Here is a 24232-nt window from a genome sequence, read left to right as displayed (position 1 = left end):
ATAATACCACACATGAGACAAATATCAGTACATGACCAGACGACATATTACTACCACACAAGGATATATAATACTATAATAATGATCATGAATAAAAACTACAATGCTAATAACACTAATAGTATCATCAGTGCCATTATACACAGGAGCTCTGTATACAGTGTACTGCCCTATAATGTCCCCACTGCCCTATAATGTTTCCCACTGCCCTATAATGTTTCCCACTGCCCTATAATGTTTCCCACTGCCCTATAATGTCTCCCCACTGCCCTATAATGTCCCCACTGCCCTATAATGTCCCCACTGCCCTATAATGTCCCCACTGCCCTATAATGTCCCCCACTGCCCTATTATGTCCCACACAGCCCTATTATGTCCCACACAGCCCTATTATGTCCCACACAGCCCTATTATGTCCCACACAGCCCTATTATGTCCCACACAGCCCTATTATGTCCCCACTGCTGTAAATTGTCCTCCACTGCCCTATAATGTCCTCACTGTCCTATTATGCTCCCCACTGCATTATGTCCCCCACTACCCTATTATGTCCCCCACTGCCCTATTATGTCCCCCACTGCCCTGTTATGTCCCCCACTGACCCATAATATGCACCATAAAGTCCCCCACCGCTTCTTAATGCCCCTTGTAAAATAACACTGCTCCTCCCCCACCCGCAGCCCCTCATATAAAAGTACATCTTCGGCTCCTCTGGAGCGCTTACCTGTGCCTGCGCGTCCTGCTCTTCATCCCTGCATCTGCGGCCCCGGTGATGATGATGTCGGTGCAGGACTGAGGCGCGCTCCTCTGCAGCCCCGGCGATGACGGTACGTCGCGGTACCAGCGCTGCTCTCCCTCCTGTCACCGGCCGCACTGTACAAATGTATTGCGCGCCTGAAAGACGCACATACATCTGGATACCGGCGCGGTCGGTGCAGGCCTTGGGACTCCCGCATTGCACCGCTAGGACCTTTGGTGAGTCACATGACACATGTGATGTCATTAAAGGTCCGGCAACTGCAAAAACTTCAGTGATAGTGATTGTACAAGTTCTGTACAATCACTGAAGTTTACGATAGAAAGCCCGGGTGGCGGGGCCAACTCAGGCCTGTGATGCCCTGTGGCATGGGAGCTGCCTGAGGGCACCATACTGGGGATGGGGGGCAGCTGCACTACAGGCCCCCAGCAGCATGACAGATGGGATCAGTGGCATAACTAGAATTTGATGGGCCCCGGTGCAAAGTTTGGACCTGGCCCTCCCACACGTACATGACACTCGAGGTATGGGATAGTGTCGCTGACACTTGGCTCTTTCCCTCAGCACCCAGCTTTCCCATGATCTGAAATCTCTCTATCAGCAGCTTTCCCATGCTCTGCTATACATCTTTCCCTCAGCACCCAGCTTTCCCATGATATCAGAGCATGAGGAAGCTGGGTGCAGAGGTGCTGAGGGAAAGAGCCTCTTTTCTTCAGCACAAAACGTTCCCATGCAGTGCTTTATCTTTGTCCCCCTCGTATATAGTTATCCAAATACTATAATGGCCCCCACATAGCCTTCCATATAGTATAATGGGTCCCACATAACCCTTCATATATTATAATGCACCTCCATAGTCCTCCATGTATTATAATACATGTCACATAGTCCTCCATATTATATAATGTAGAGCATAGTCCTCCATATAATATAATACACATCCCACAGTCCTCGATTTAAGATAATGCACATCCCATAGTCCTCCATACAAGGCAAACCCCATAATCCTCAATATAGTATAATGCACACTCCATAATCCTCCATATAGTATAATACACACTCCATAATCCTCAATATAGTATAATACACACTCCATAATCCTCCATATAGTATAATGCACACACCATAATCCTCCATATAAATGCACACTCCATAATCCTCAATATAGTATAATGCACACTCCATAATCCTCCATATAGTATAATACACACTCCATAATCCTCCATATAGTATAATACACACTCCATAATCCTCCATATAGTATAATACACACTCCATAATCCTCAATATAGTATAATACACACTCCATAATCCTCAATATAGTATAATGCACACTCCATAATCCTCAATATAGTATAATACACACTCCATAATCCTCAATATAGTATAATACACACTCCATAATCCTCAATATAGTATAATACACACTCCATAATCCTCAATATAGTATAATACACACTCCATAATCCTCAATATAGTATAATGCACACTCCATAATCCTCCATATAGTATAATACACACTCCATAATCCTCAATATAGTATAATACACACTCCATAATCCTCAATATAGTATAATACACACTCCATAATCCTCAATATAGTATAATACACACTCCATAATCCTCAATATAGTATAATACACACTCCATAATCCTCCATATAGTATAATACACACTCCATAATCCTCAATATAGTATAATACACACTCCATAATCCTCCATATAGTATAATACACACTCCATAATCCTCAATATAGTATAATACACACTCCATAATCCTCAATATAGTATAATACACACTCCATAATCCTCAATATAGTATAATACACACTCCATAATCCTCAATATAAATGCACACTCCATAATCCTCAATATAGTATAATACACACTCCATAATCCTCAATATAAATGCACACTCCATAATCCTCAATATAGTATAATGCACCCCACATAGACCTCTAGCCACTGTTTACTCACTGCTTAAAAAAAATAAATTAAATATAAATACATTAAAAATAATTTTTAATGGAGTGAATTGGGAGATGATTTGAACTTTTAGGTTTTTTATTTTTTTTAAACTTTTTTTTAACACACATATATATATATTACTAGTCCCCCTGCTGCATTGCTCTGATCTGCATAAATGCTGCTTTCCTCTGGCGGTCTGTCAGGTGTAAGAGGAACTGACTCATGATAGCTACAGGAGTCATCACATGACTCTGTGCTACCATGGCAACCATCAGCTCTACGTGGTCACACACCCTGCTCCCCATACAGCCTGCACCCCCCCCATATCACACACACTACACCCCCATATGTCACACACCCTGCACCCCCATATCACACACACACTACACTCCCATATGTCACACACCCTGCTTCCCATACAGCCTGCACCCCACATAACACACACACTACACCCCCATATGTCACACACCCTGCACCCCCATATCACACACACACTACACCCCCATATGTCACACACCCTGCTTCCCATACAGCCTGCACCCCCCATATCACACACACACACACACACACACACACACACTACACCCCGATATATTACACACACTGCTCCCCATACAGCCTGCAACCCCCATGTCACACACACACACACACACACACTACACCCCCATATATTACACACACTGCTCCCCATACAGCCTGCAACCCCCATGTCACACACACTACACCCCCATATGTCACACACCCTGCTTCCCATACAGCATGCAACCCCCATATCACACACACTACACCCCCATATGTCACACACACTGCTCCCCATACAGCCTGCACCCCCCATATCACACACACTACACCCCCATGTGTCACACACCCTGCTTCCCATACAGCATGCACCCCCCATATCACACACACTACACCCCCATATGTCACACACACTGCTCCCCATACAGACTGCAACCCCCATATCACACACACTACACCCCCATATATCACACACACTGCCCCCCATACAGCCTGCCACCCCATATCACACACACTACACCCCCATGTCACACACCCTGCTCCGCATACAGCCTGCACCCCCCATATCACACACACTACACCCCCATATGCCACACACACTGCCCCCCATACAGCCTACACCCCCATATCATACACACTACACCCCCACATCTCACACACCCTGCTCCCCATACAGCCTGAACCCCCCAGATCACACACACTACACCCCCATATGTCACACACACTAGACCCCCATATGTCACACACACTGCCCCTCATATCACACACACACACTACACCCCCATATGTCACACACACTGCCCCCCATACAGCCTGCATCCCCCATATCACACACACACTACACCCCCATATATCACACACACTGCCCCCCATATAGCCTGCACCCCCCATATCACACACACTCTATACCCCCATATGTCACACACCCTGCTCCCCATACAGCCTGCAACCCCCATGTCACACACACTACACCCCCATATGTCACACACACTGCCCCCCATACAGCCTGCATCCCCCATATCACACACACACACACACACTACACCCCCATATATCACACACACTGCCCCCCATACAGCCTGCACCCCCCATATCACACACACTCTATACCCCCATATGTCACACACCCTGCTCCCCATACAGCCTGCAACCCCCATGTCACAGACACTACACCCCCATATGTCACACACACTACACCCCCATATGTCACACACACTACACCCCCATATGTCACACACACTGCCCCCCATACAGCCTGCAACCCCCATATCACACACACAAACTACACCCCCATATATCACACACACTGCCCCCCATATAGCCTGCACCCCCCATATCACACACACACACACTACACCCCCATATATCACACACACTGCCCCCATATAGCCTGCACCCCCATATCACACACACACACTACACCCCCATATATCACACACACTGCCCCCATACAGCCTGCACCCCCCATATCACACACACACACTACACCCCCATATATCACACACACTGCCCCCCATATAGCCTGCATCCCCCATATCACACACACACACTACACCCCCATATATCACACACACTGCCCCCCATATAGCCTGCATCCCCCATATCACACACACACACTACACCCCCATATATCACACACACTGCCCCCCATATAGCCTGCACCCCCCATATCAGACACACTCTATACCCCCATATGTCACACACCCTGCTCCCCATACAGCCTGCAACCCCCATGTCACACACACTACACCCCCATATGTCACACACCCTGCCCCACATATCTCACCCTGCCTGTACCCCAACTTACCCCTCTCTCAAACACTCTGCACCCCTTCACATCCTTCTGTCACAGTCTGCAGCCCCCATATGCCCCTCACCCTGCAGCCCCCCTCCCTCTTATGTCCCCTCTTTTCTCATTACCAGTCATCTGTCCAAATCTTCAGGAATCAGTATCTTCTGATGCTTTCTGCCGGCCTCCTGTGTCTCCTCCCACACAGTCACATAAGCGTGACATCATCGCAGGTCCTGGAAGGATGGATTCCGTCTGCTCTGCCGCAGCTCAGAAACGCCTGGTCGCCTCTCCAGGTCAGGGGCCCCTCTGCCCCCTGCTGACACCGGGCTCCGCGATCGTTACGCCCCTGGATGGGATGGTGGAGGCGGCTGGAGCTGGCCCCAGGCAGGTGACTGGTAAGTTCAAGAGCCCCCCCCCTTGGCCCCCGCACACACCCCCCCGGGGCCCCTGCACCCCCCCGCGGGCCCCTGCACCCCCCACCGGGCCCCTGCACCCCCCCCAAGGGGCCCCTGCTCGCTCCCCTGGGCCCCCGCACCCCTTCCCTGGGCCCCTGTTCACTCCCCTGGGCCCCCGCCTGCTCCCCTGGGCCCCTGTTCACTCCCCGGGGCCCCCGCCTGCTCCCCTGGGCCCCTGTTCACTCCCCGGGGCCCCCGCCTGCTTCCCTGGGCCCCTGTTCACTCCCCGGGGCCCCCGCCTGCTCCCCTGGGCCCCTGTTCACTCCCCGGGGCCCCCGCCTGCTCCCCTGGGCCCCTGTTCACTCCCCGGGGCCCCCGCCTGCTCCCCTGGGCCCCTGTTCACTCCCCGGGGCCCCCGCCTGCTTCCCTGGGCCCCTATTCACTCCCCGGGGCCCCCGCCTGCTTCCCTGGGCCCCTGTTCACTCCCCGGGGCCCCCGCCTGCTTCCCTGGGCCCCTGTTCACTCCCCTGGGCCCCCGCCTGCTCCCCTGGGCCCCTGTTCACTCCCCGGGGCCCCCGCCTGCTCCCCTGGGCCCCTGTTCACTCCCCGGGGCCCCCGCCTGCTCCCCTGGGCCCCTGTTCACTCTCCGGGGCCCCCGCCTGCTTCCCTGGGCCCCTGTTCACTCCCCGGGGCCCCCGCCTGCTCCCCTGGGCCCCTGTTCACTCCCCGGGGCCCCCGCCTGCTTCCCTGGGCCCCTGTTCACTCCCCGGGGCCCCCGCCTTCTATACTCACGTGCTGCGGCTCCTGCAGCCTGGCCTGGGGCAACGCCGGGCCCGTCCTCCGCAGCGCGATGCTGCCAGCACCTGCACAGGAAGGAAGCAGTCATCACTCTGAGACTGCCTCCTCCTGCAGTGTCGCTGCGCACAGAGTCAGAGCCGCGCGGCAGAGATCGCTCTCCCTGCTTGCCGCTGCAGAGGGAATGGGCTTGTCACTAATCATATCGGCAATGTACCGATATGATTAGTGAAATTACCAGCCGGGGTGGGGGGGGGGGCCTCTCACATATCCATAGGGACCCAGGAGGGGTAGGGGGGCGGGGCCTAGGGGGCGTGGCCATCAATAGCAGGGGCCCACCGGGGGTTCTCCCGACCTCCTGGTGGACCAGTCCGCCCCTGCTTATCTCCATATATTGACCACTGAACTGTCCGGGATCGGTTGGAGCCCATCACAGCTGGACACGGCACTTCAAAGCTGGAGTAACTTCAATGAGTAAAGAACTTGAACTGCACCCTCTGTGTCGTCCCCTCATTGCCGGCGCTCCAATCATCGCGCCCCTGTGTCATAGGCGACTACTGCTCCCAACATCCTCCCTGGGGCATAGCTCTGCCTGTGGAGAGCTGTACCATCTGAGCTGCGTTATCATCCGCCCCAGAGAAGAGAGACTTTCCGCAGAAGCTAATAATGAGCCGCACACCACAGGTGGCGTCATGAATAACTACTCCCATCATCCCCATCCCCATCTTTATTGACACAGCCGGGGTAATGGAACCGGGCCTGGGTGCTGTGACAACCCAAATCGACACTAGCCTGGTGACGAGTAACCCCAGACACCCCTTGGGCGCGTCAATCTGGCATCACGAAAAGGATTTCATGCCCGCGGGTACTGTGCACCTCAAAGACTGTGTATTGAAAAGACTGTGCACTGGTGGCCATTAAGAAAGGACAGGCATCATGTGTAGACAGGTGGCCTGAGGGTATCCCCCCTTCGTGGGTGGGGCAGCAAAAAGGCACGAAAAGCTATTCCCGTCCCTGACAGTAGAAAGCCAGAGACGAAACCTACCTCCAGAGCGCCCGCGCCCACAGGAAGTGATCAAGTATGGGCTAGAGAACCAGTCAGGAGCAGCATTTAAGATGGCAAGCAGCACCCGTAGCAGCCCGGAGTGCAGGGGGGAAGTGTCCGCCTCCCTTGGCTGTCCCGAGGAAGCCCGGCTATCTCGCTAGCCCTGAACCTGGACCACCTGGTGGATGAGGTGTGGGAGCTAGGAAACAGCCTGCAGGAGTTCCAGTCCGGAGCGATCCAGAGGTGGCAGTTGTCGATAAGGGCCCTGATAGTAGAGGGGCGCACTCTCCTGGGACAATCAAAGCTGCCCCCGGTGGGGAAAGTGACTGGTGTGGGCAAGGCCACGGATGCTCCAACAGATGGCAACAACCGGGCGGGACCCCCGGTGGCCCCACAAGCCTCTACAGCTAGTCCACGGCACAGCTAGTCCACAGCGGCATGGGTTGGTAGTGCAATTTGACTTGGACCGGGGGTGGAGGTTCATTGGGGAATCTGGGATGGCAAAAGACGTGTTTGTCTCCTGCCAGGATGTGGAATGCCACCTCCCCCAAGGACTCCCGTATCAGGACCTGTACTTGTGACGCCCTGGACTAGCCAGGTAGTCACAAACATACCAACATACACACCCCCACCCTAGGCAGTTACATAAGCCAAACACCTCCAGGCCTGTGAACTCCTCGGTGGGCAGGGCCAACCGCCTGGCTCCGCCCCACCTGGTGTGGATATCAGACTCTGGAGGGAGGTGTTGCCTCCCAGGAGTTAGTGGAACTCCGCAGAGCCGTAAGGACCGGAGTCGGGAGTGAAGCTAAGCACACAGGCAGGGCCATCGGATCCCGACCAGGCTTGGAGCCACCATCAATAGTCAAATCCGAATGTGACAGGAACCCCAGGGGTTCCCCAACTACCAAGTCCCGATTGAAGGCAGCCGTCCACCCAGAGAGGATATACAGCCACCGCCACAGGCTAGAGATCCAAGGGCCAGCGCCTGCGGGCAAAACGGGCTCCTACGGCACCTATACGCTGGGGAGCGGACTACCGGTGGGCAACCACAGGAGTCAAGAACTTTCCACAAGCTACAGGGAAAGACAGCCACCATCAGCCATCCGAGAAGAGCACAACAACAACACTGCAGCCGGCTGCGGGACCCGTCCATCCGGCCGTTTTGGTTTACCTACGACTCTGTCAGTGATTGTCTGAGTGAGTACACCAGTGCCGTCCGGCACCACGCCGCGCAGTCCCTGCACCCCAGCCATCCGGCCTCCCCGTTACTCCATCGGGCCCCGGGATCACCAACCCCTGCCCACGGAGGGGACAACATCTCAGCTGTACCCTACCATCTCTCCCGGGATCCCCGTTAGCAGCAGTGGTGGTGCCATTATCACCACGACCCGTGGGTGGCGTCACAACAATCTCCCTAATCAAACCACCATCCCCATTTCACTCACGGGTGAGGAGCGCTGCTCGAGTCCCCGGGTCCAGTCCACTGCTCGAGCCACCGAGCAGCAGCAGCAGAAGCCCCGGACCCGAGCGTGGCGAGTGCGTCCCCTCCGCCATACTCAGATGACACCGTCCCCTACTCCCGGCAAAAAGGGGAATGGGGATGGTTTGCCCTGGATGCCAGGTGGAGCGGCCAAGGAGACCGTTAAAAGTCCAGACCCAAGATCAGGGGACTCAGACGGTTTTGCTTTAGACTGCCACCTGGAACCTCCACATAATGTTTAAAGTTACTTTGGAATTATGTTTTGCCTTGAAATGGACAGCTGGGCCATCGGACTTGGAATGGCCAGGACTTCCCATGTAAATATTTAGCACCTGTTGTGCTACCTACCAGAATTATCCTGACCCAAAATCTGTTGTGCGTGCTGAAGAGGTGACGAGGGTCTAGAACGCTCTGTGCACACCCGGAGCCTACGTTGGGGGTTCAAGGCAGGTCCCCCATATTGTTGTTGTTCTTGCTAAATTGTTTGCACTTGGTTGGTGTAATGCAAAGTGCAAAGTGAAAATGTTATGCCAAGGGGAATGTTTATTGTCCAAAGTGAATGTTTTATGCTGAAAATGCATTTTATAGTGTCAAAGGGATTACATGTCATACTGTGAAAGTTTGGAACGTTCAAGGAACCATGCCTCCCATAAAGAGAAGAGATGTTCATGTTTAGAGCATAACCTAATTTTGCGGTTTTCTACTGTATTGTTTTGTTTACAGCCCGCAGACGTGCTGTGATTCGCTGTGGGGTATGTGGCACCACTGCGGCTTCAGGCAAAACAGTGTAGTGCACCTTATCCGGGGTGCAGTATTCATCTCAGATATGGAAGAGATCATCGCCGGTAACCAACCATAATCCACCAAAACATACAGTTAGAAGCCCTCTCACTGGGACTGGGCTGGGGTAGAGACATTTGAGGGTGGCCATCCCTAATTTAGTGGACCCTCTGCTCACTAGATCAGGAACCCGGGGAGGTGGAGTTACACATGGGGAGTAAGGTGACACACACACACAAACATTCAGTGAGTCCGTGGTCAGACAGTGATGGACAGGGAACTAGTGAGGCATGGAGGACACGGTTGCTGAGGAGAGAGCTAAGCCATAGCTCCCTCAGGATCGGGCGCACGGAGAACAGGGGGCTTAACCCTAGGCTGGTGGGCACTCCAAGTTCCGCAGGCAGAATCCGCCGGGCAAAGCATTCCAAGTCTTCTGGCCCACACAAAGTGCCCGGGGCACAGCAGAAGATAGAGCCAGGAGTCGTGACCAAAAGGAGGGCACCAATTTCGGACTCGCACTACCTGCTATACGGGACAGGAAAGGAGCTAATCCAAAGACTCGCGTCCCAGCGTAGCTTCAAGCCATAGGGACTCACACAACACAGCGCAGGGAGGAAGGACTCACATTCCTTACAGAGAAACCCACCGGTTCTGACCTCTGAACTATCCGGGATGGGCTGGAGCCCATGATAGCGGGGATCAGCAGTCCAAAGGCAGTGACATATCAGTGTGTAAAGAACTTTAACTGCAGCCGTTGTGTTGTCCAATCCTTCATGCACCCCGTGCTCCTATTATAATAAATTAATTAAAAGTTATGTATTAAATTAATCCTCTAAAATTGCTGTTAATGTTTCCAGATTAGGAGGAGGGAGTATATCAAAATCATACTTCTGTGGTTGCCATATTTTGCTGGTATTATATGTAGTCTGTATGTAGCAGAGCTGTGTGTGTGTGTGTATATGTGCATGTAGTCTGCATGAATATTTGGTCATCCAAGCTTGACATAGTATACGACTTACCAACTTTTTCACTTTTTGGTTGTGTTGGTTTCAATAAATTAATTAAAAGTTATGTATTAAATTAATCCTCTAGAATTGCTGTTAATATATGCAGACTACATACACATATACACACAGCTCTGCTACACGCAGACTACATACACATATACACACAGCTCTGCTACACGCAGACTACATACACATATACACACAGCTCTGCTACACGCAGACTACATGAATATATATATACACATAGCTCTGCTGCATACAGAATACATGCACATATACACATACAGCTCTGATACACGCAGAATACATGCACATATACACATACAGCTCTGATACACGCAGAATACATGCACATATACACACACAGCTCTGCTACATGCAAAATACATCCACATATACAAACATAGTTCTGCTACATGCTGAATACAAGCACATATATCCACACACAGCTCTGCTACATGCAGACTACATGCACATATATCCACACACAGCTCGACTACATGCAGACTACATGCACATATATCCACACACAGCTCGGCTACATGCAGACTACATGCACATATATCCACACACAGCTCTGCTACATGCAGACTACATGCACATATATCCACACACAGCTCGGCTACATGCAGACTACATGCACATATACACACTCAGCTCGGCTACATGCAGACTACATGCACATATATCCACACACAGCTCTGCTACATGCAGACTACATGCACATATACACACACAGCCCTACAACAGGCAAATTTATTTACACACACTATACATTACCTCATCTTGCAGTACCTGATCGGTGCAGAGCAAGAGAATAGCCACTGGGACCTGTATGTAGGCTGCAGCAGCTGAAAAGCAACAGGACCTTCCAGTTCACCTTTCCGGTCATGTGAGCAGGCACATGATTAGTCAGATGACCTGGAAGGTCCTTCATCTTCTCAGCTCCTACATCCTCCATTTTGGTCTGATGTTTCCTGTCCTGCTCTGCACTGATCACATAGATCAGTGCAGAGCAGGAAGAGAGAGGGCATCTCTCTATGAGCCTCCTGGACTCCCCTCAAGACCCTGATGGCGTGGTGGCTCCTCTCCCTGGGGCCCGATAAGCAGAGGAATGAAAGGGGAGGGGCCTGGGCTGTCAGAGCCCCCCCTTCTGGCTTCTGCTCACCGGGCCCCATACAGCAGTCAAGGTTGTAATGCCCCGATGGTGGCCCTGCTTGTATGCCTTTTTTTCCACCATAGAAGGATTATATCTCGCCAAAATGATGACCAATATAAATCAGCAAAGAACTCAGTGAACAAGACTCATTATTCAGATGGTGTTGGCAACATTTATTTGTGGTTGGCGCATGCATGTGAAAATTAACCCCATAATGATCAAATGAACAAGGACGTTCCATTCTCTTTGGCAAAATATAGCAGACACTTGTGGATTATTAGGATGCCACTTGTCTTATCACATGGCATGCACTCCAGTACCATCTTGCTCAGGTATTCTGGGTCATTAAAGGAGGAAAGGTCATCGATTCCGGCTTGTTTGTCCTTTATGATCCCATATGTGTTGACTAGGTATTCCGTAACATGGCCGTGCACATCGGAGCAATAGCCCAATTTCTTCAGCTGACTCATCGTTTGATTGTAGCGCCGGTACAAGTCGGATCTTAAGTTTTCGTCCACTTTGCCGGTCAGTGGACAAGTGGTCACCTGCGAACATGAAATAGACCGTCAATATACATTTAGCATAGACCTTTTGAATTTTTGTATCTCCTCTTTTTCATTCATTTGCGTCCTTTTTCTCACTTACCCAGATAACTATAAGAAGTGTAAAAACAAAACAAAACTAATATTCTTTTTAATTTTCTAGCCATTTAGCAGCACCACTTTGGTGGTCATCAGATTTGTCTTGCAGTGATGATGTTACATGAGCACAAGACCACTGCAATAATCACTGATTTCATGTAGGTTTCTCACCAGTAAAATCTTCTCTTCTAGATTAGCCACCTGGTATCCATATAATCGATGTTGCTCCAGGAAGATGGCACACAATATCCGGCGGTCCAGCTGAAAGGCCATCTCTCCTACGATGCGCTGACATTTCATCACTTTTTCAAAGTCTGCAAAAAAGAATTAGGAAAATCAGGTAAAGGCTTAAGAATAATTGAATCAGTGCAAATTGAAACTTGCACCCTGTGCCCGGGGGGTATTTGGTAGCTAATATCCAACTACTCACCTAGAGGGGGGTAGGAGTCCATCTTTTGTCTTCTGTTATATCTGTGTTTGATATCTGGAATAGTCAAATAAAATCATGGAGTTAGGGTCTAACTTGGCCCTCATGGATGGTGCACCCCTGGTACACTGGTGACCTGGCGTGCCTATAGTCTATGTACACTTGTGTCTATAGTCTACTCTGTGCCAGGGCAAGGTCCCTTCCTAAAGGTTCCTCTGCCATGGACTGTTCCATAAACCCTAAATTACTAAGATCTCCTAAACACTTGAGGTTTCTTTATGAATGCCTACATCATAAAGACTAGAAATGTCTTGCTCCAATGGTTTGTGGTGGCTCCCTATGGGCATTGTACGAAAGGTTTCTAGTATCCAGACATAGTTATAAGCCTAATGTAAATTAGCAAAAATGTTGAGTAATAATGAAAACACCAGAGATTAAGAAAATTCAGGTGTAGGAAACACAATTTACATTCATAGTCGAATCCACATGGCTGTTTCCTGTCCAGAATATGATATACAGTGCCTACAAGTAGTCTTCAACCCCCTGCAGATTTAGCAGGTTTGATAAGATGCAAATAAGTTAGAGCCTGCAAACTTCAAACAAGAGCAGGATTTATTAACAGATGCATAAATCTTACAAACCAACAAGTTATGTTGCTCAGTTAAATTTTAATAAATTTTCAACATAAAAATGTGGGTCAATTATTATTCAACCCCTAGGTTTAATATTTTGTGGAATAACCCTTGTTTGCAATTACAGCTAATAATCGTCTTTTATAAGACCTGATCAGGCCGGCACAGGTCTCTGGAGTTATCTTGGCCCACTCCTCCATGCAGATCTTCTCCAAGTTATCTAGGTTCTTTGGGTGTCTCATGTGGACTTTAATCTTGAGCTCCTTCCACAAGTTTTCATTTGGGTTAAGGTCAGGAGACTGACTAGGCCACTGCAACACCTTGATTTTTTCCCTCTTGAACCAGGCCTTGGTTTTCTTGGCTGTGTGCTTTGGGTCGTTGTCTTGTTGGAAGATGAAATGACGACCCATCTTAAGATCCTTGATGGAGGAGCGGAGGTTCTTGGCCAAAATCTCCAGGTAGGCCGTGCTATCCATCTTCCCATGGATGCGGACCAGATGGCCAGGCCCCTTGGCTGAGAAAAAGCCCCACAGCATGATGCTGACACCACCATGCTTGACTGTAGGGATGGTATTCTTGGGGTCGTATGCAGTGCCATCCAGTCTCCAAACGTCACGTGTGTGGTTGGCACCAAAGATCTCGATCTTGGTCTCATCAGACCAGAGAAACTTGAACCAGTCTGTCTCAGAGTCCTCCAAGTGATCATGAGCAAACTGTAGACGAGCCTTGACATGACGCTTTGAAAGTAAAGGTACCTTACGGGCTCGTCTGGAACGGAGACCATTGCGGTGGAGTACGTTACTTATGGTATTGACTGTAACCAATGTCCCCACTGCCATGAGATCTTCCCGGAGCTCCTTCCTTGTTGTCCTTGGGTTAGCCTTGACTCTTTGGACAAGCCTGGCCTCGGCACGGGTGGAAACTTTCAAAGGCTGTCCAGGCCGTGGAAGGCTAACAGTAGTTCCATAAGCCTTCCACTTCCGGATGATGCTCCCAACAGTGGAGACAGGTAGGCCCAACTCCTTGGAAAGGGTTTTGTACCCCTTGCCAGCCTTGTGACCCTCCACAATCTTGTCTCTGATGGCCTTGGAATGCTCCTTTGTCTTTCCCATGTTGACCAAGTATGAGTGCTGTTCACAAGATTGGGGAGGGTCTTAATTAGTCAGAAAAGGCTGGAAAAAGAGATAATTAATCCAAACATGTGAAGCTCATTGTTCTTTGTGCCTGAAATACTTCTTAATACTTTAGGGGAACCAAACAGAATTCTGGTGGTTTGAGGGGTTGAATAATAAATGACCCTCTGAATAAACTTTTCACAATTTAAAAAAAAAAAAAAAAAAAAGAAATAACATTCTTTTTTGCTGCATTTCACACTTCCAGGCTGATCTACAGTCCAAATGTCACAATGCCAAGTTATTCCGAATGTGTAAACCTGCTAAATCTGCAGGGGGTTGAATACTACTTGTAGGCACTGTATATATATATATATATATATATATATATATATATATATATATATATATATATATATATATATATATATATATATATATATCAGTAGCGTAGCTAGCGGGGGGGGCAGAGGGTGCGGCCGCCCCGGGCCCCGTGCTCAGAGGGGGCCCACCTGGAGCTGCGATACCACTTAGGCTACATGCGCACGCTGCTTTTTTTGCTGCTTTTTTGCTGCTTTTTTGGCTGCAGTTTTGTCAGCAGAACTTTCTGACATTTGACTTCCCAGCAAAGTCTATGAGAAGTCAGATTTTCTATGCGCACATTGCAGTTTATTTGTCAGCGGGTTTTTTGCAAAAGTTTGTGACTAAAAAAATGCAGCATGTTCATTCTTCCTGCGTTTTTGTCAACATTTGTCACCCATTGAAATCAATGAGGGCATCAAAAACGCAGGAAAAATGCATGCTATCAAAAGTGGTGCATTTTACCTGCGTTTTACCTGCGTTTTTGGTACCAAAAACGCAGGTGATTTGTCAGGAAGTGAGGTAACAAGCAAGTGGAAACCCCATTGTTCCATGCTAAATAGAGTAGGAGAAGTACTTTGGAGTGCAGCAGAAGACATGACCTGGTATCAACGTATGCAGATTAATGTAAGGAAGCTGATTGAATTGGTAAGTATATTTCCAAAATTTCCACTGATAGTCCCGTCCTCCACGTGTTCCCCGAAGTACCACTGTCCCCAGCGTGCACGCACAGGGGAGATGATGGACCCCTCTCGCTGCCGCCGCCGCTGATAGTCCCGTCCTCCACGTGTTCCCCGAAGTACCACTGTCCCCAGCGTGCACGCACAGGGGAGATGATGGACCCCTCTCGCTGCCGCCGCCGCTGATAGTCCCGTCCTCCACGTGTTCCCCGAAGTACCACTGTTCCCAGAGTGCACGCACAGGGGAGATGATGGACCCCTCTTGCTGCCTCCGCCGCTGATAGTCCTGTCCTCCACGTGTTCCCCGAAGTACCGCTGTCCACAGTGTGCACGCACAGGGGAGATGATGTGGGGGATGGGACTATCAGCGGCAGCGGCGGCGAAAGAGGAAAAATCAATGTTTTCAGCTGCCAGAGCCACCCCTCCCCCTCTCGCTGCTCCACGCAGCAAATGAGGTGAGTAGCGCGATCAGATGAGCTGTCACTGAGGTTACCCGCGGCCACCGCTGCATCCACCATTGGATCCAGCGACAGCGGGTAACCTCAGTGACAGCTCAGCAGATCGCGCGGCTCTCTTCAGTTGCTGTGTGGAGCTGACAGGAGCGGCGGTGTCTTCAGCAGCTCCGGTCACCTCCATGCAGCAGAGCTGGAAGTGACGCTGGACCATCCTGGATTACGCCGGATATGGAGGGCTTTGTCGGGCTTATTAAATGGCAGAACGAGGGAATTTGTTAGTGTTTTTTATTTCTAATAAAAAAAATTTCGGGTGTGTGTGTTTATTTACTGTAACTTACAGATTAATCATGGAAGGTATCTCGGGGAGATGCCTGACATGATTTATCTAGGACTTATTGGCAGCTATGGGCTGCCAATAACTCCTTATTACCCCGTTTGCCACCGCACCAGGGCACATCGGGAAGAGCCGGGTACTGTCCCAGAACTGCTGCATCTAATGTATGCGGCAATTCTGGGCGGCTGCTGACTGATATTGTTAGGCTGGGGGGCTCCCCATAACGTGGAGCTCCCCATCCTGAGAATACCAGCCTTCAGCCGTATGGCTTTATCTGGCTGGCATTAAACTTGGGGGGACCGCACCTCGTTTTTTTTAATTATTTATTTATTTCTATGCGCCATAGTGACACGCCCACCGGCTGCTGTGATTGGGTGCAGTGAGACACCTGTCACTCAGCGTGGGGGCGTGTCTCACTGCAACCAATCATAGGCGCCAGTGGGTGTGGAAAGCAGGGAATACAAGATTGTTTAATGAGCGGCCGGCTTTTTCAAATTAGAAAAAGCCGCCGGAGCAGTGTGAACTCCGTGCAGCGCCGCGCCGGGGATCGGGGATCGGTGAGTATGAGAGGGGGGGGGGGAAACTTCAGTCACTCGGGAGTTTAGCGGTCACCGGTGAATCCTTCACAGGTGACCGCTAATTATTACACGGCACAGACAGAGCCGCGGCATGACAATGAAGTCGGGTGAACTTCACCCGAGTTCATTCTCATCGCGCTACTCTGTCTGCCGACATTTATAAACGACATTTTGCATCACACACGGACATTTCTCACAGACAACATAACCACACATCCGTGCAAGGAACGTTTTATTTGGACGCCCATAGGCTAACATTATGTCCGTGTGTGCGTGCTCCGTCCCAAAAACGAACATGCTTCCGTGCCAAACGGAGCAAAATACGAGGGGACGCACACGAACACACGGAAGATCAAATAACACGCACGTGTGCCTTTAAACATATAAAAACATATGTGCACGTTTGGTCGTATCTCCGGTATGTGCGGAAACGGACCAAACACGCACGTTTTAAACAGATGTGTGTTGCGGGCCTCAAATAAACGAAACACTATTGCATGAAAAAGTTTGAAGAGTGCGGTGAACTTTTATTACATGCAACCAATGATAGGCGCCGGCGGGCGGGCGGGGGAAGCAGGGAAAATGTGATGAAATAATGAGCGGCCGGCATTTTCTCCGTTATATTCCACACAGTTTGCTTCCAAAATGGTGAATGAGGGGGAAGAGGTAGAAGGAGGAAATGACAGCAATTTTTTTTTTTTCAATTCAACAAGCTTTATGGGCTTGTTTGAACTGAAAAATACATGAAACAATTGTTGACAAAACTGCAGCCAAAAACGCACCAAAAAAGCAGCAAAAACGCACCAAAAAAGCAGCAAAAACGCACCAAAAAAGCACCTACATTTTTTGTGACATTTCCAGGTTCTCTCTGACAAGGTGCAGTTTGTGAACACGAAAAAGAAGCAGCGTGCGCATGTAGCCTAACTATATCAGCATGCACAACGCGCGCCGATATAGTTAACCTCTGCGGCAGGGCCGCCATCAGGGCATTACTAGTGGAACTCCTGTAGCGGGCCCGGTGAGCAGCAGGCGGGGCCCGGACACGCTGACAGGCCCCTCCCCTTTCATTCCTCTGCTCCCCAGGCCCCAGCGCAGGGGGCGTTAACAGTACACTTCGCAGGGCGGGCTGATCGTGCAGTAAGCAGGAGGCGGGGCCTAGACAGCCCCATGGGAAGGGGGTGGAGACGTTGCACTGACAGCACCTGCAGTCGCACAGGGGCCCCAAGGGGGAGCGGGCCACTAGAGCCTGAAAACGTACTGGGTACGTCATAGGCTACTTTCACACATCCGGTTTGAGCACTGCGGCTGTGAAACCTATGCAACGGATGCGGCGAAAACACCGCATCCTTTGCATAAGTTTTTACATGCGGCCCGTCCGTTTTTTTCCAGTTGCGGCACGCTACTGAGCATGCGCAGTGGAAAAAAACGCATGTGGCGACCGGATGCGTTTTTTTCCGCATCGCGCCACATCCGGCGTCCATAGGCATGCATTGAAAAATGCGCCGCAGCGGCCGGATGCGGCGCGATGCGTTTTTTTTTGCCGGAGAAAAAACGTTGCAGGGAACGTTCTATCCGGCCGCGGCATTGGCTAAATCTGCCGCATGCGGCAAAAACCGGACCGAACGCAAGCCCATGCAGCACAATACGGCACTAATGTAAGTCTATGCAAAAAAAAAACCGCAACCGGCGGCAAAAAAAAACGGTTGCGATTTTTCTGCAGAACGCCGTATTGTGCCGCAGAGCAAAAACCGGATGTGTGAAAGTAGCCTTAGCTCCCTGGTACTTAAGGACCCATGACGTACCCAGTACGTCATGGCGAGATCGTGGCCCCGGTGGCTGCAATCGCTGCAAATACCTTAGATTCGGGGAGGAGGGGCCTCTGCCTGACCTCAGGAGGGGTGGTGTCTCCTCCCCGGACCTAAGGAGGCTGTGATTGGCTGAGCAGCGTTCGTCAGCCAATCACAGCCACTGTAATGTTCCAACCATTGAAAATGGCTGAAACATTGAAATTCAGCCCTGATCAGTGCAGCTGTAGCACCGATCATTGGCTGGAGCTGGGTGATCTCTGTTTCACCCGCCCCCAGCTCTGATTGGAGAGATCGGCCTTGTGACCACAGTGATTGCACTGTGGATCTGGGGCCGGTGACCACTCCCCTCAGCTTCACTCCAACGTCCGTAGAAGGTGAGGGGAGTGATCGGGAAGTTTAAAGACACTGTCTCCTTTCAGCTGCCGCCATTGCCCCAGCCCCCACCCTTCAGCTGCAGCAGTCACTGCCCCTGATCCAGCAGCACTGAACCCATCTGCTGCGTCCCCTCCATCAGCCGCTGCCCCCCTCCCTCATCTGCTGCCTCCCCCCCATCAGCCGCTGCACCCCTCCCTCATCTGCTGCCTCCCCCCATCAGCCGCTGCCCCCCTCCCTCATCTGCTGCCCCCCCATCAGCCGCTGCACCCCTCCCTCATCTGCTGCCCCCCCATCAGCCGCTGCCCTCCTCCCTCATCTGCTGCCTCCCCCCATCAGCCGCTGCCCCCCTCCCTCATCTGCTGCGTCCCCCCCATCAGCCGCTGCCCCTCTCGCCATCCTCTGTGATTTCCCCACCTTCTGTGACCCCCCCCACCTGCTGTGATCCCCCCCTTCCCTGCTGTGATCCTCCCTGCTGTGATTCCCCCCCTGCTGTGATCCCCCCTGCTGTGATCCCCCCTGCTGTGACCCCCCCCCTGCTGTGATTCCCCACCCTGCTGTGAGACCCCCCCTCCTGCTGTGAGACCCCCCTCCTGCTGTGAGAGACCCCCCCTCCTGCTGTGAGAGACCCCCCCTCCTGCTGTGAGAGACCCCCTCCTGCTGTGAGACCCCCCCTCCTGCTGTGAGAGACTCCCCCTCCTGCTGTGAGAGACCCCCCCCCTCCTGCTGTGAGAGATCCCCCCTCCTGCTGTGAGAGATCCCCCCTCCTGCTGTGAGAGACCCCCCCTCCTGCTGTGAGACACCCCCCCTCCTGCTGTGAGAGACCCCCCCTCCTGCTGTGAGACACCCCCCTGCTGTGACCCCCCCCCTCCTGACCCCCCCTCCTGCTGTTAGACCCCCCCCTCCTGCTGTGAGACCCCCCCCCTGCTGTGAGACCCCCCCTCCTGCTGTGAGACCCCCTCCTGCTGTTAGACCCCCCTCCTGCTGTGAGACCCCCCCTCCTGCTGTGAGACCCCCCTCCTGCTGTGAGACCCCCCCCTCCTGCTGTGAGACCCCCCCCTCCTGCTGTTAGACCCCCCCTCCTGCTGTGAGACCCCCCCCTGCTGTGAGACCTCCCCCTCCTGCTGTGAGACCCCCCTCCTGCTGTTAGACCCCCCCTCCTGCTGTGAGACCCCCCCTCCTGCTGTGAGACCCCCCTCCTGCTGTGAGATCCCCCCTCCTGCTGTGAGACCCCCCCTCCTGCTGTAAGCCCCCCCTCCTGCTGTGACCCCCCCTCCTTCTGTGAGACCCCCCCCTGCTGTGAGACCCCCCCTGCTGTGAGACCCCCCCTCCTGCTGTGAGACCCCCCTCCTGCTGTGAGACCCCCCCTCCTGCTGTGAACCCCCCCCCCCCTCCTGCTGTGACCGTCACGGGAACACTGGAGGCTCTATTACTTTCTAGGAGCAATATGTGGGCACTTTTCTAGGGCACTTAAACAGGGCATTAATATTTTCTAGGGGGCAATTTTACCATCTAGAGAACAGAAAGGAGGCATTTTACTGTGTAAAGGGCAGAATAGTGGCATTAATATGTGGGGGGCACAGTGGTGGCATTAATATGTGGGGGGCACAGTGGTGGCATTAATATGTGGGGGGCACAGTGGTGGCATTATTATGTGGGGGCATTATTATGTGGGGGGCACAGTGGTGGCATTATGTGGGGGGCACAGTGGTGGCATTATTATGTGGGGTCACAATGGTGGCATTATTATGTGGGGGGCACAGTGGTGGCATTACTATGTGGGGGCACAGTGGTGGCATTATGTGGAGGCACAGTGATGGCATTATCATGCCGAAGCACAGTGGTGGCATTATTATGTGGGGGGCACAGTGGTGGCATTATTATGTGGGGGGCACAGTGGTGGCATTATTATGTGGGGGCACAGTGGTGGCATTATGTGGGGGCACAGTGGTGACATTATTATGTGGGTGCACAGTGGTGGCATTATTATGTGGGGGCACAGTGGTGGCATTATTATGTGGAGGCACAGTGGTGGCATTATTATGTGGGGGCACAGTGGTGGCATTATGTGGAGGCACAGTGATGGCATTATCATGCCGAAGCACAGTGGTGGCATTATTATGTGGGGGGCACAGTGGTGGCATTATTATGTGGGGGGCACAGTGGTGGCATTATTATGTGGGGGCACAGTGGTGGCATTATGTGGGGGCACAGTGATGGCATTATCATGCCGAAGCACAGTGGTGGCATTATTATGTGGGGGGCACAGTGGTGGCATTATTATGTGGGGGGCACAGTGGTGGCATTATTATGTGGGGGCACAGTGGTGGCATTATGTGGGGGCACAGTGGTGACATTATTATGTGGGGGCACAGTGGTGGCATTATTATGTGGGGGCACAGTGGTGACATTATTATGTGGGGGCACAGTGGTGGCATTATTATGTGGAGGCACAGTGGTGACTAGAGATGAGCGAACCGGTCGCGGTTCGGCTCGAGGTCGGTTCGCCGAGCCGAGGTCCCGTTCGAGTTCGGTTCGTCGAACGTTCGACGAACCGAACTCGAACCAATAGGCTATAATGGGAGGCAATCACAAACACATAAAAATGCATGATAAATGTACACAAACAGTTATTAAACATTGCCATAACACTTACCGGTCCCCGCGATCCCTCCTGCACTCTGTCTCCTGACGCTATTCCATCCGATGATCGCTCAATCCTCCTGATGACCAGCACTGCCAGTAGAGATGCAGGACCTATCGTGACGTCAAAATAGCCATGTGACCAGTCACGTGGCTATTATCTCATTGGCTACAGACTGGTCACATGACTATGACACGTCATGTAGGACCTGCGAGTGCATCTCTCCGGTACACGGTGCACATTTGTGTATCGCCGTGTACCGGCAACATGCTCTAGCACATGGTCGACTCCCCGCTCCGTTAGGGACCGGCTGACACAGCTGGTCATTAACGGAGATCACCATTGCCATAGCAACGCAGTTAGCGGTGACGTCACCGCTAACCGCGGCTCTGGGAGCACTGTTGCTATGGTAACGCGTCTGTCAGCGTTACCGCTGTTACCGCTAGCAGCACTGATCACTCACGGAGTGAAGGCTGCACGATGCTTCTCGTGCAGCTTTCACGGAGTGAATGCTCTACGGGAAGCAGCGTCTTCCCCCATTCAGCAGTGATGTAGCAGAGCTGCATTTGTTGAACGAGAAAGACAGAAGACCATGGATCGTGGAGGGCTGACAGGGGGTAATAAAGATGGAGTCTCTAATGTGTCTGTGTATTTATTTCTATTAAAGTATTTTTTCTCTGTGTGGTGTCTTTTTTTAACCCTTTATTGGAGATTCTTAATGGCCGGGTCAAACGTGCCTGACATTAAGAATCTCTGGCTTAATACTGGCTAGTAAAACAAAGCCAGTATTAACTCATGATTACCCAACAAGCCACCCGGCTCCAGGGCTGTTGGAAGAGTTGGATACAGCGCCAGTTGATGGCGCTTCTATGAGAGCGCCATTTTCTGGGACGGCTGTGGACTGTAATTCGCAGCAGAGGCGCCCAGAAACCTCGGGCTAACCTGTGCTGCGGATTCCAATCCCCAGCTGCCTAGTTGTACCTGGCTGGACACAAAAATGGGGCGAAGCCCACGTCATTTGTTTTTTAATTATTTCATGAAATAAGTGAAATAATTAAAAAAAAACGGGCTTCCCTATATTTTTGGTTCCCAGCCGGGTACAAATAGGCAACTGGGGGTTGGAGGCAGCCCGTGACTGCCTGCTGTACCTGGCTAGCATACAAAATATGGCGAAGCCCACGTCATTTTTTTGGTGGGCAAAAAACGTCTGCATACAGTCCTGGATGGAGTATGCTGAGCCTTGTAGTTCTGCAGCTGCTGTCTGCTCTTCTCCATACAGGCAGACAGCAGCTGTAGAACTACAAGGCTCAGCATACTCCATCCAGGACTGTATGCAGAAGTTTTTTGCCCCCTGAAAAAATTATGTGGTCTTCGCCATATTTTTGTATGCTAGCCAGGTACAGCAGGCAGGTACGGCTGCCCCCAACTCCCAGTTGCCTATTTGTACCCGGCTGGGAACCAAAAATAAAGGGAAGCCCTTTTTTTATTATTTCATGAATTTCATGAAATAATTAGAAAACAAATGACGTAGGCTTCGCCCCATTTTTGTGTCCAGCCAGGTACAACTAGGCAGCTGGGGATTGGAATCCGCAGCACAGGTTGGCCTGAGCTTTCTGGGCCCCACTGCTGCGAATTGCAGTCTGCAGCCGCCTCATAAAATGGCATTTTCATAGAAGCGCCATCTTCTGGCGCTGTATCCAACTCTTCCAGCACCTGCCTGCTATACCTGGCTAGCATACAAAAATATGGCAAAGCTCAGGTCCTTTTTTTGTAGTTTTTTGGCAAAAAAAATAAAAAATGCTTCCCTGGATTTTCCATTGCCAGTGAAGGTAACACCAAGCAGTGGGGGTTAGCAGCCAGTAGCTGCTTGGATTACCCTTAGCTAGCAATACAAAAAATGCAGCGGGAGCCCATATATATTTTTTTTAATTATTTATTTAAATAACTAAAAACAAAATGGGCTTCCCTGTATTTTGATTGCTGGACATCACAGTGCTGTAAAAATAAATCTTTAAAAAAAGGACGTAGCGCTCCGCGGTATTTTTGATTCTCAGCGCAGATAAAGCAGACAGTTATGGGTTACCACCCCCATCTGCCTGCCGTTACCTTGGCTAGCAATCAAAATACAGGGAAGCCCATTAATTTTTTCTATTTAAAAAATAGTTAAAAAAAAAAATGACGTTGGGTCCCCCCATTTTTGATAGCCAGCTAGGGTAAAGCAGACGGCTGTAGCCTGAAAACCACAGCTGGCAGCTTTACCGTGGTTGGGGATCCAATGTGGAGGTCCCCTCAGGCTCTTTTTTATAATTATTTTATAAATATTAATAATTACACAATAAAAGTAGGGTCCCCCCCAAATTGGATCACCAGCCAAGGTAAAGCGGACAGCTGTGGTCTGGTATTCTCAGGGTGGGAAGGTCCATAGTTATTGGGCCTTCACAGCCTAAAAATAGCAGGCCGCAGGCACCCCAGACGTGGCGCATCCACTAGAT

The 24232-nt window shown here is 51.2% G+C and overlaps 1 protein-coding gene across 1 annotated transcript in view; it reads right to left on the bottom strand.

Moving 5' to 3' along the window:
- Positions 1 to 11846: 11846 nt before the first annotated feature.
- LOC142249063 (speriolin-like protein) overlaps positions 11847 to 24232 on the bottom strand; it is a 29727-nt gene continuing 17341 nt past the window's right edge. Inside the window, exons 2-4 of the mRNA XM_075320647.1 lie at positions 12769 to 12822; positions 12510 to 12652; positions 11847 to 12242 (exon numbers count right to left, since the gene is read on the bottom strand). Of these exons, the coding sequence (XP_075176762.1) occupies positions 11916 to 12242; positions 12510 to 12652; positions 12769 to 12790 (492 nt within the window). The 5' untranslated portion in view covers positions 12791 to 12822 and the 3' untranslated portion in view covers positions 11847 to 11915. The remainder of the gene's footprint in view (positions 12243 to 12509; positions 12653 to 12768; positions 12823 to 24232) is intronic.

Source organism: Anomaloglossus baeobatrachus, chromosome 8 (genome assembly GCF_048569485.1).
Source record: "Anomaloglossus baeobatrachus isolate aAnoBae1 chromosome 8, aAnoBae1.hap1, whole genome shotgun sequence".
Lineage (NCBI taxonomy): Eukaryota > Metazoa > Chordata > Amphibia > Anura > Aromobatidae > Anomaloglossus > Anomaloglossus baeobatrachus.
The sequence above is the reverse complement of the archived record's forward strand: the minus strand, read 5'-3'. Positions and strand labels throughout refer to the sequence as shown.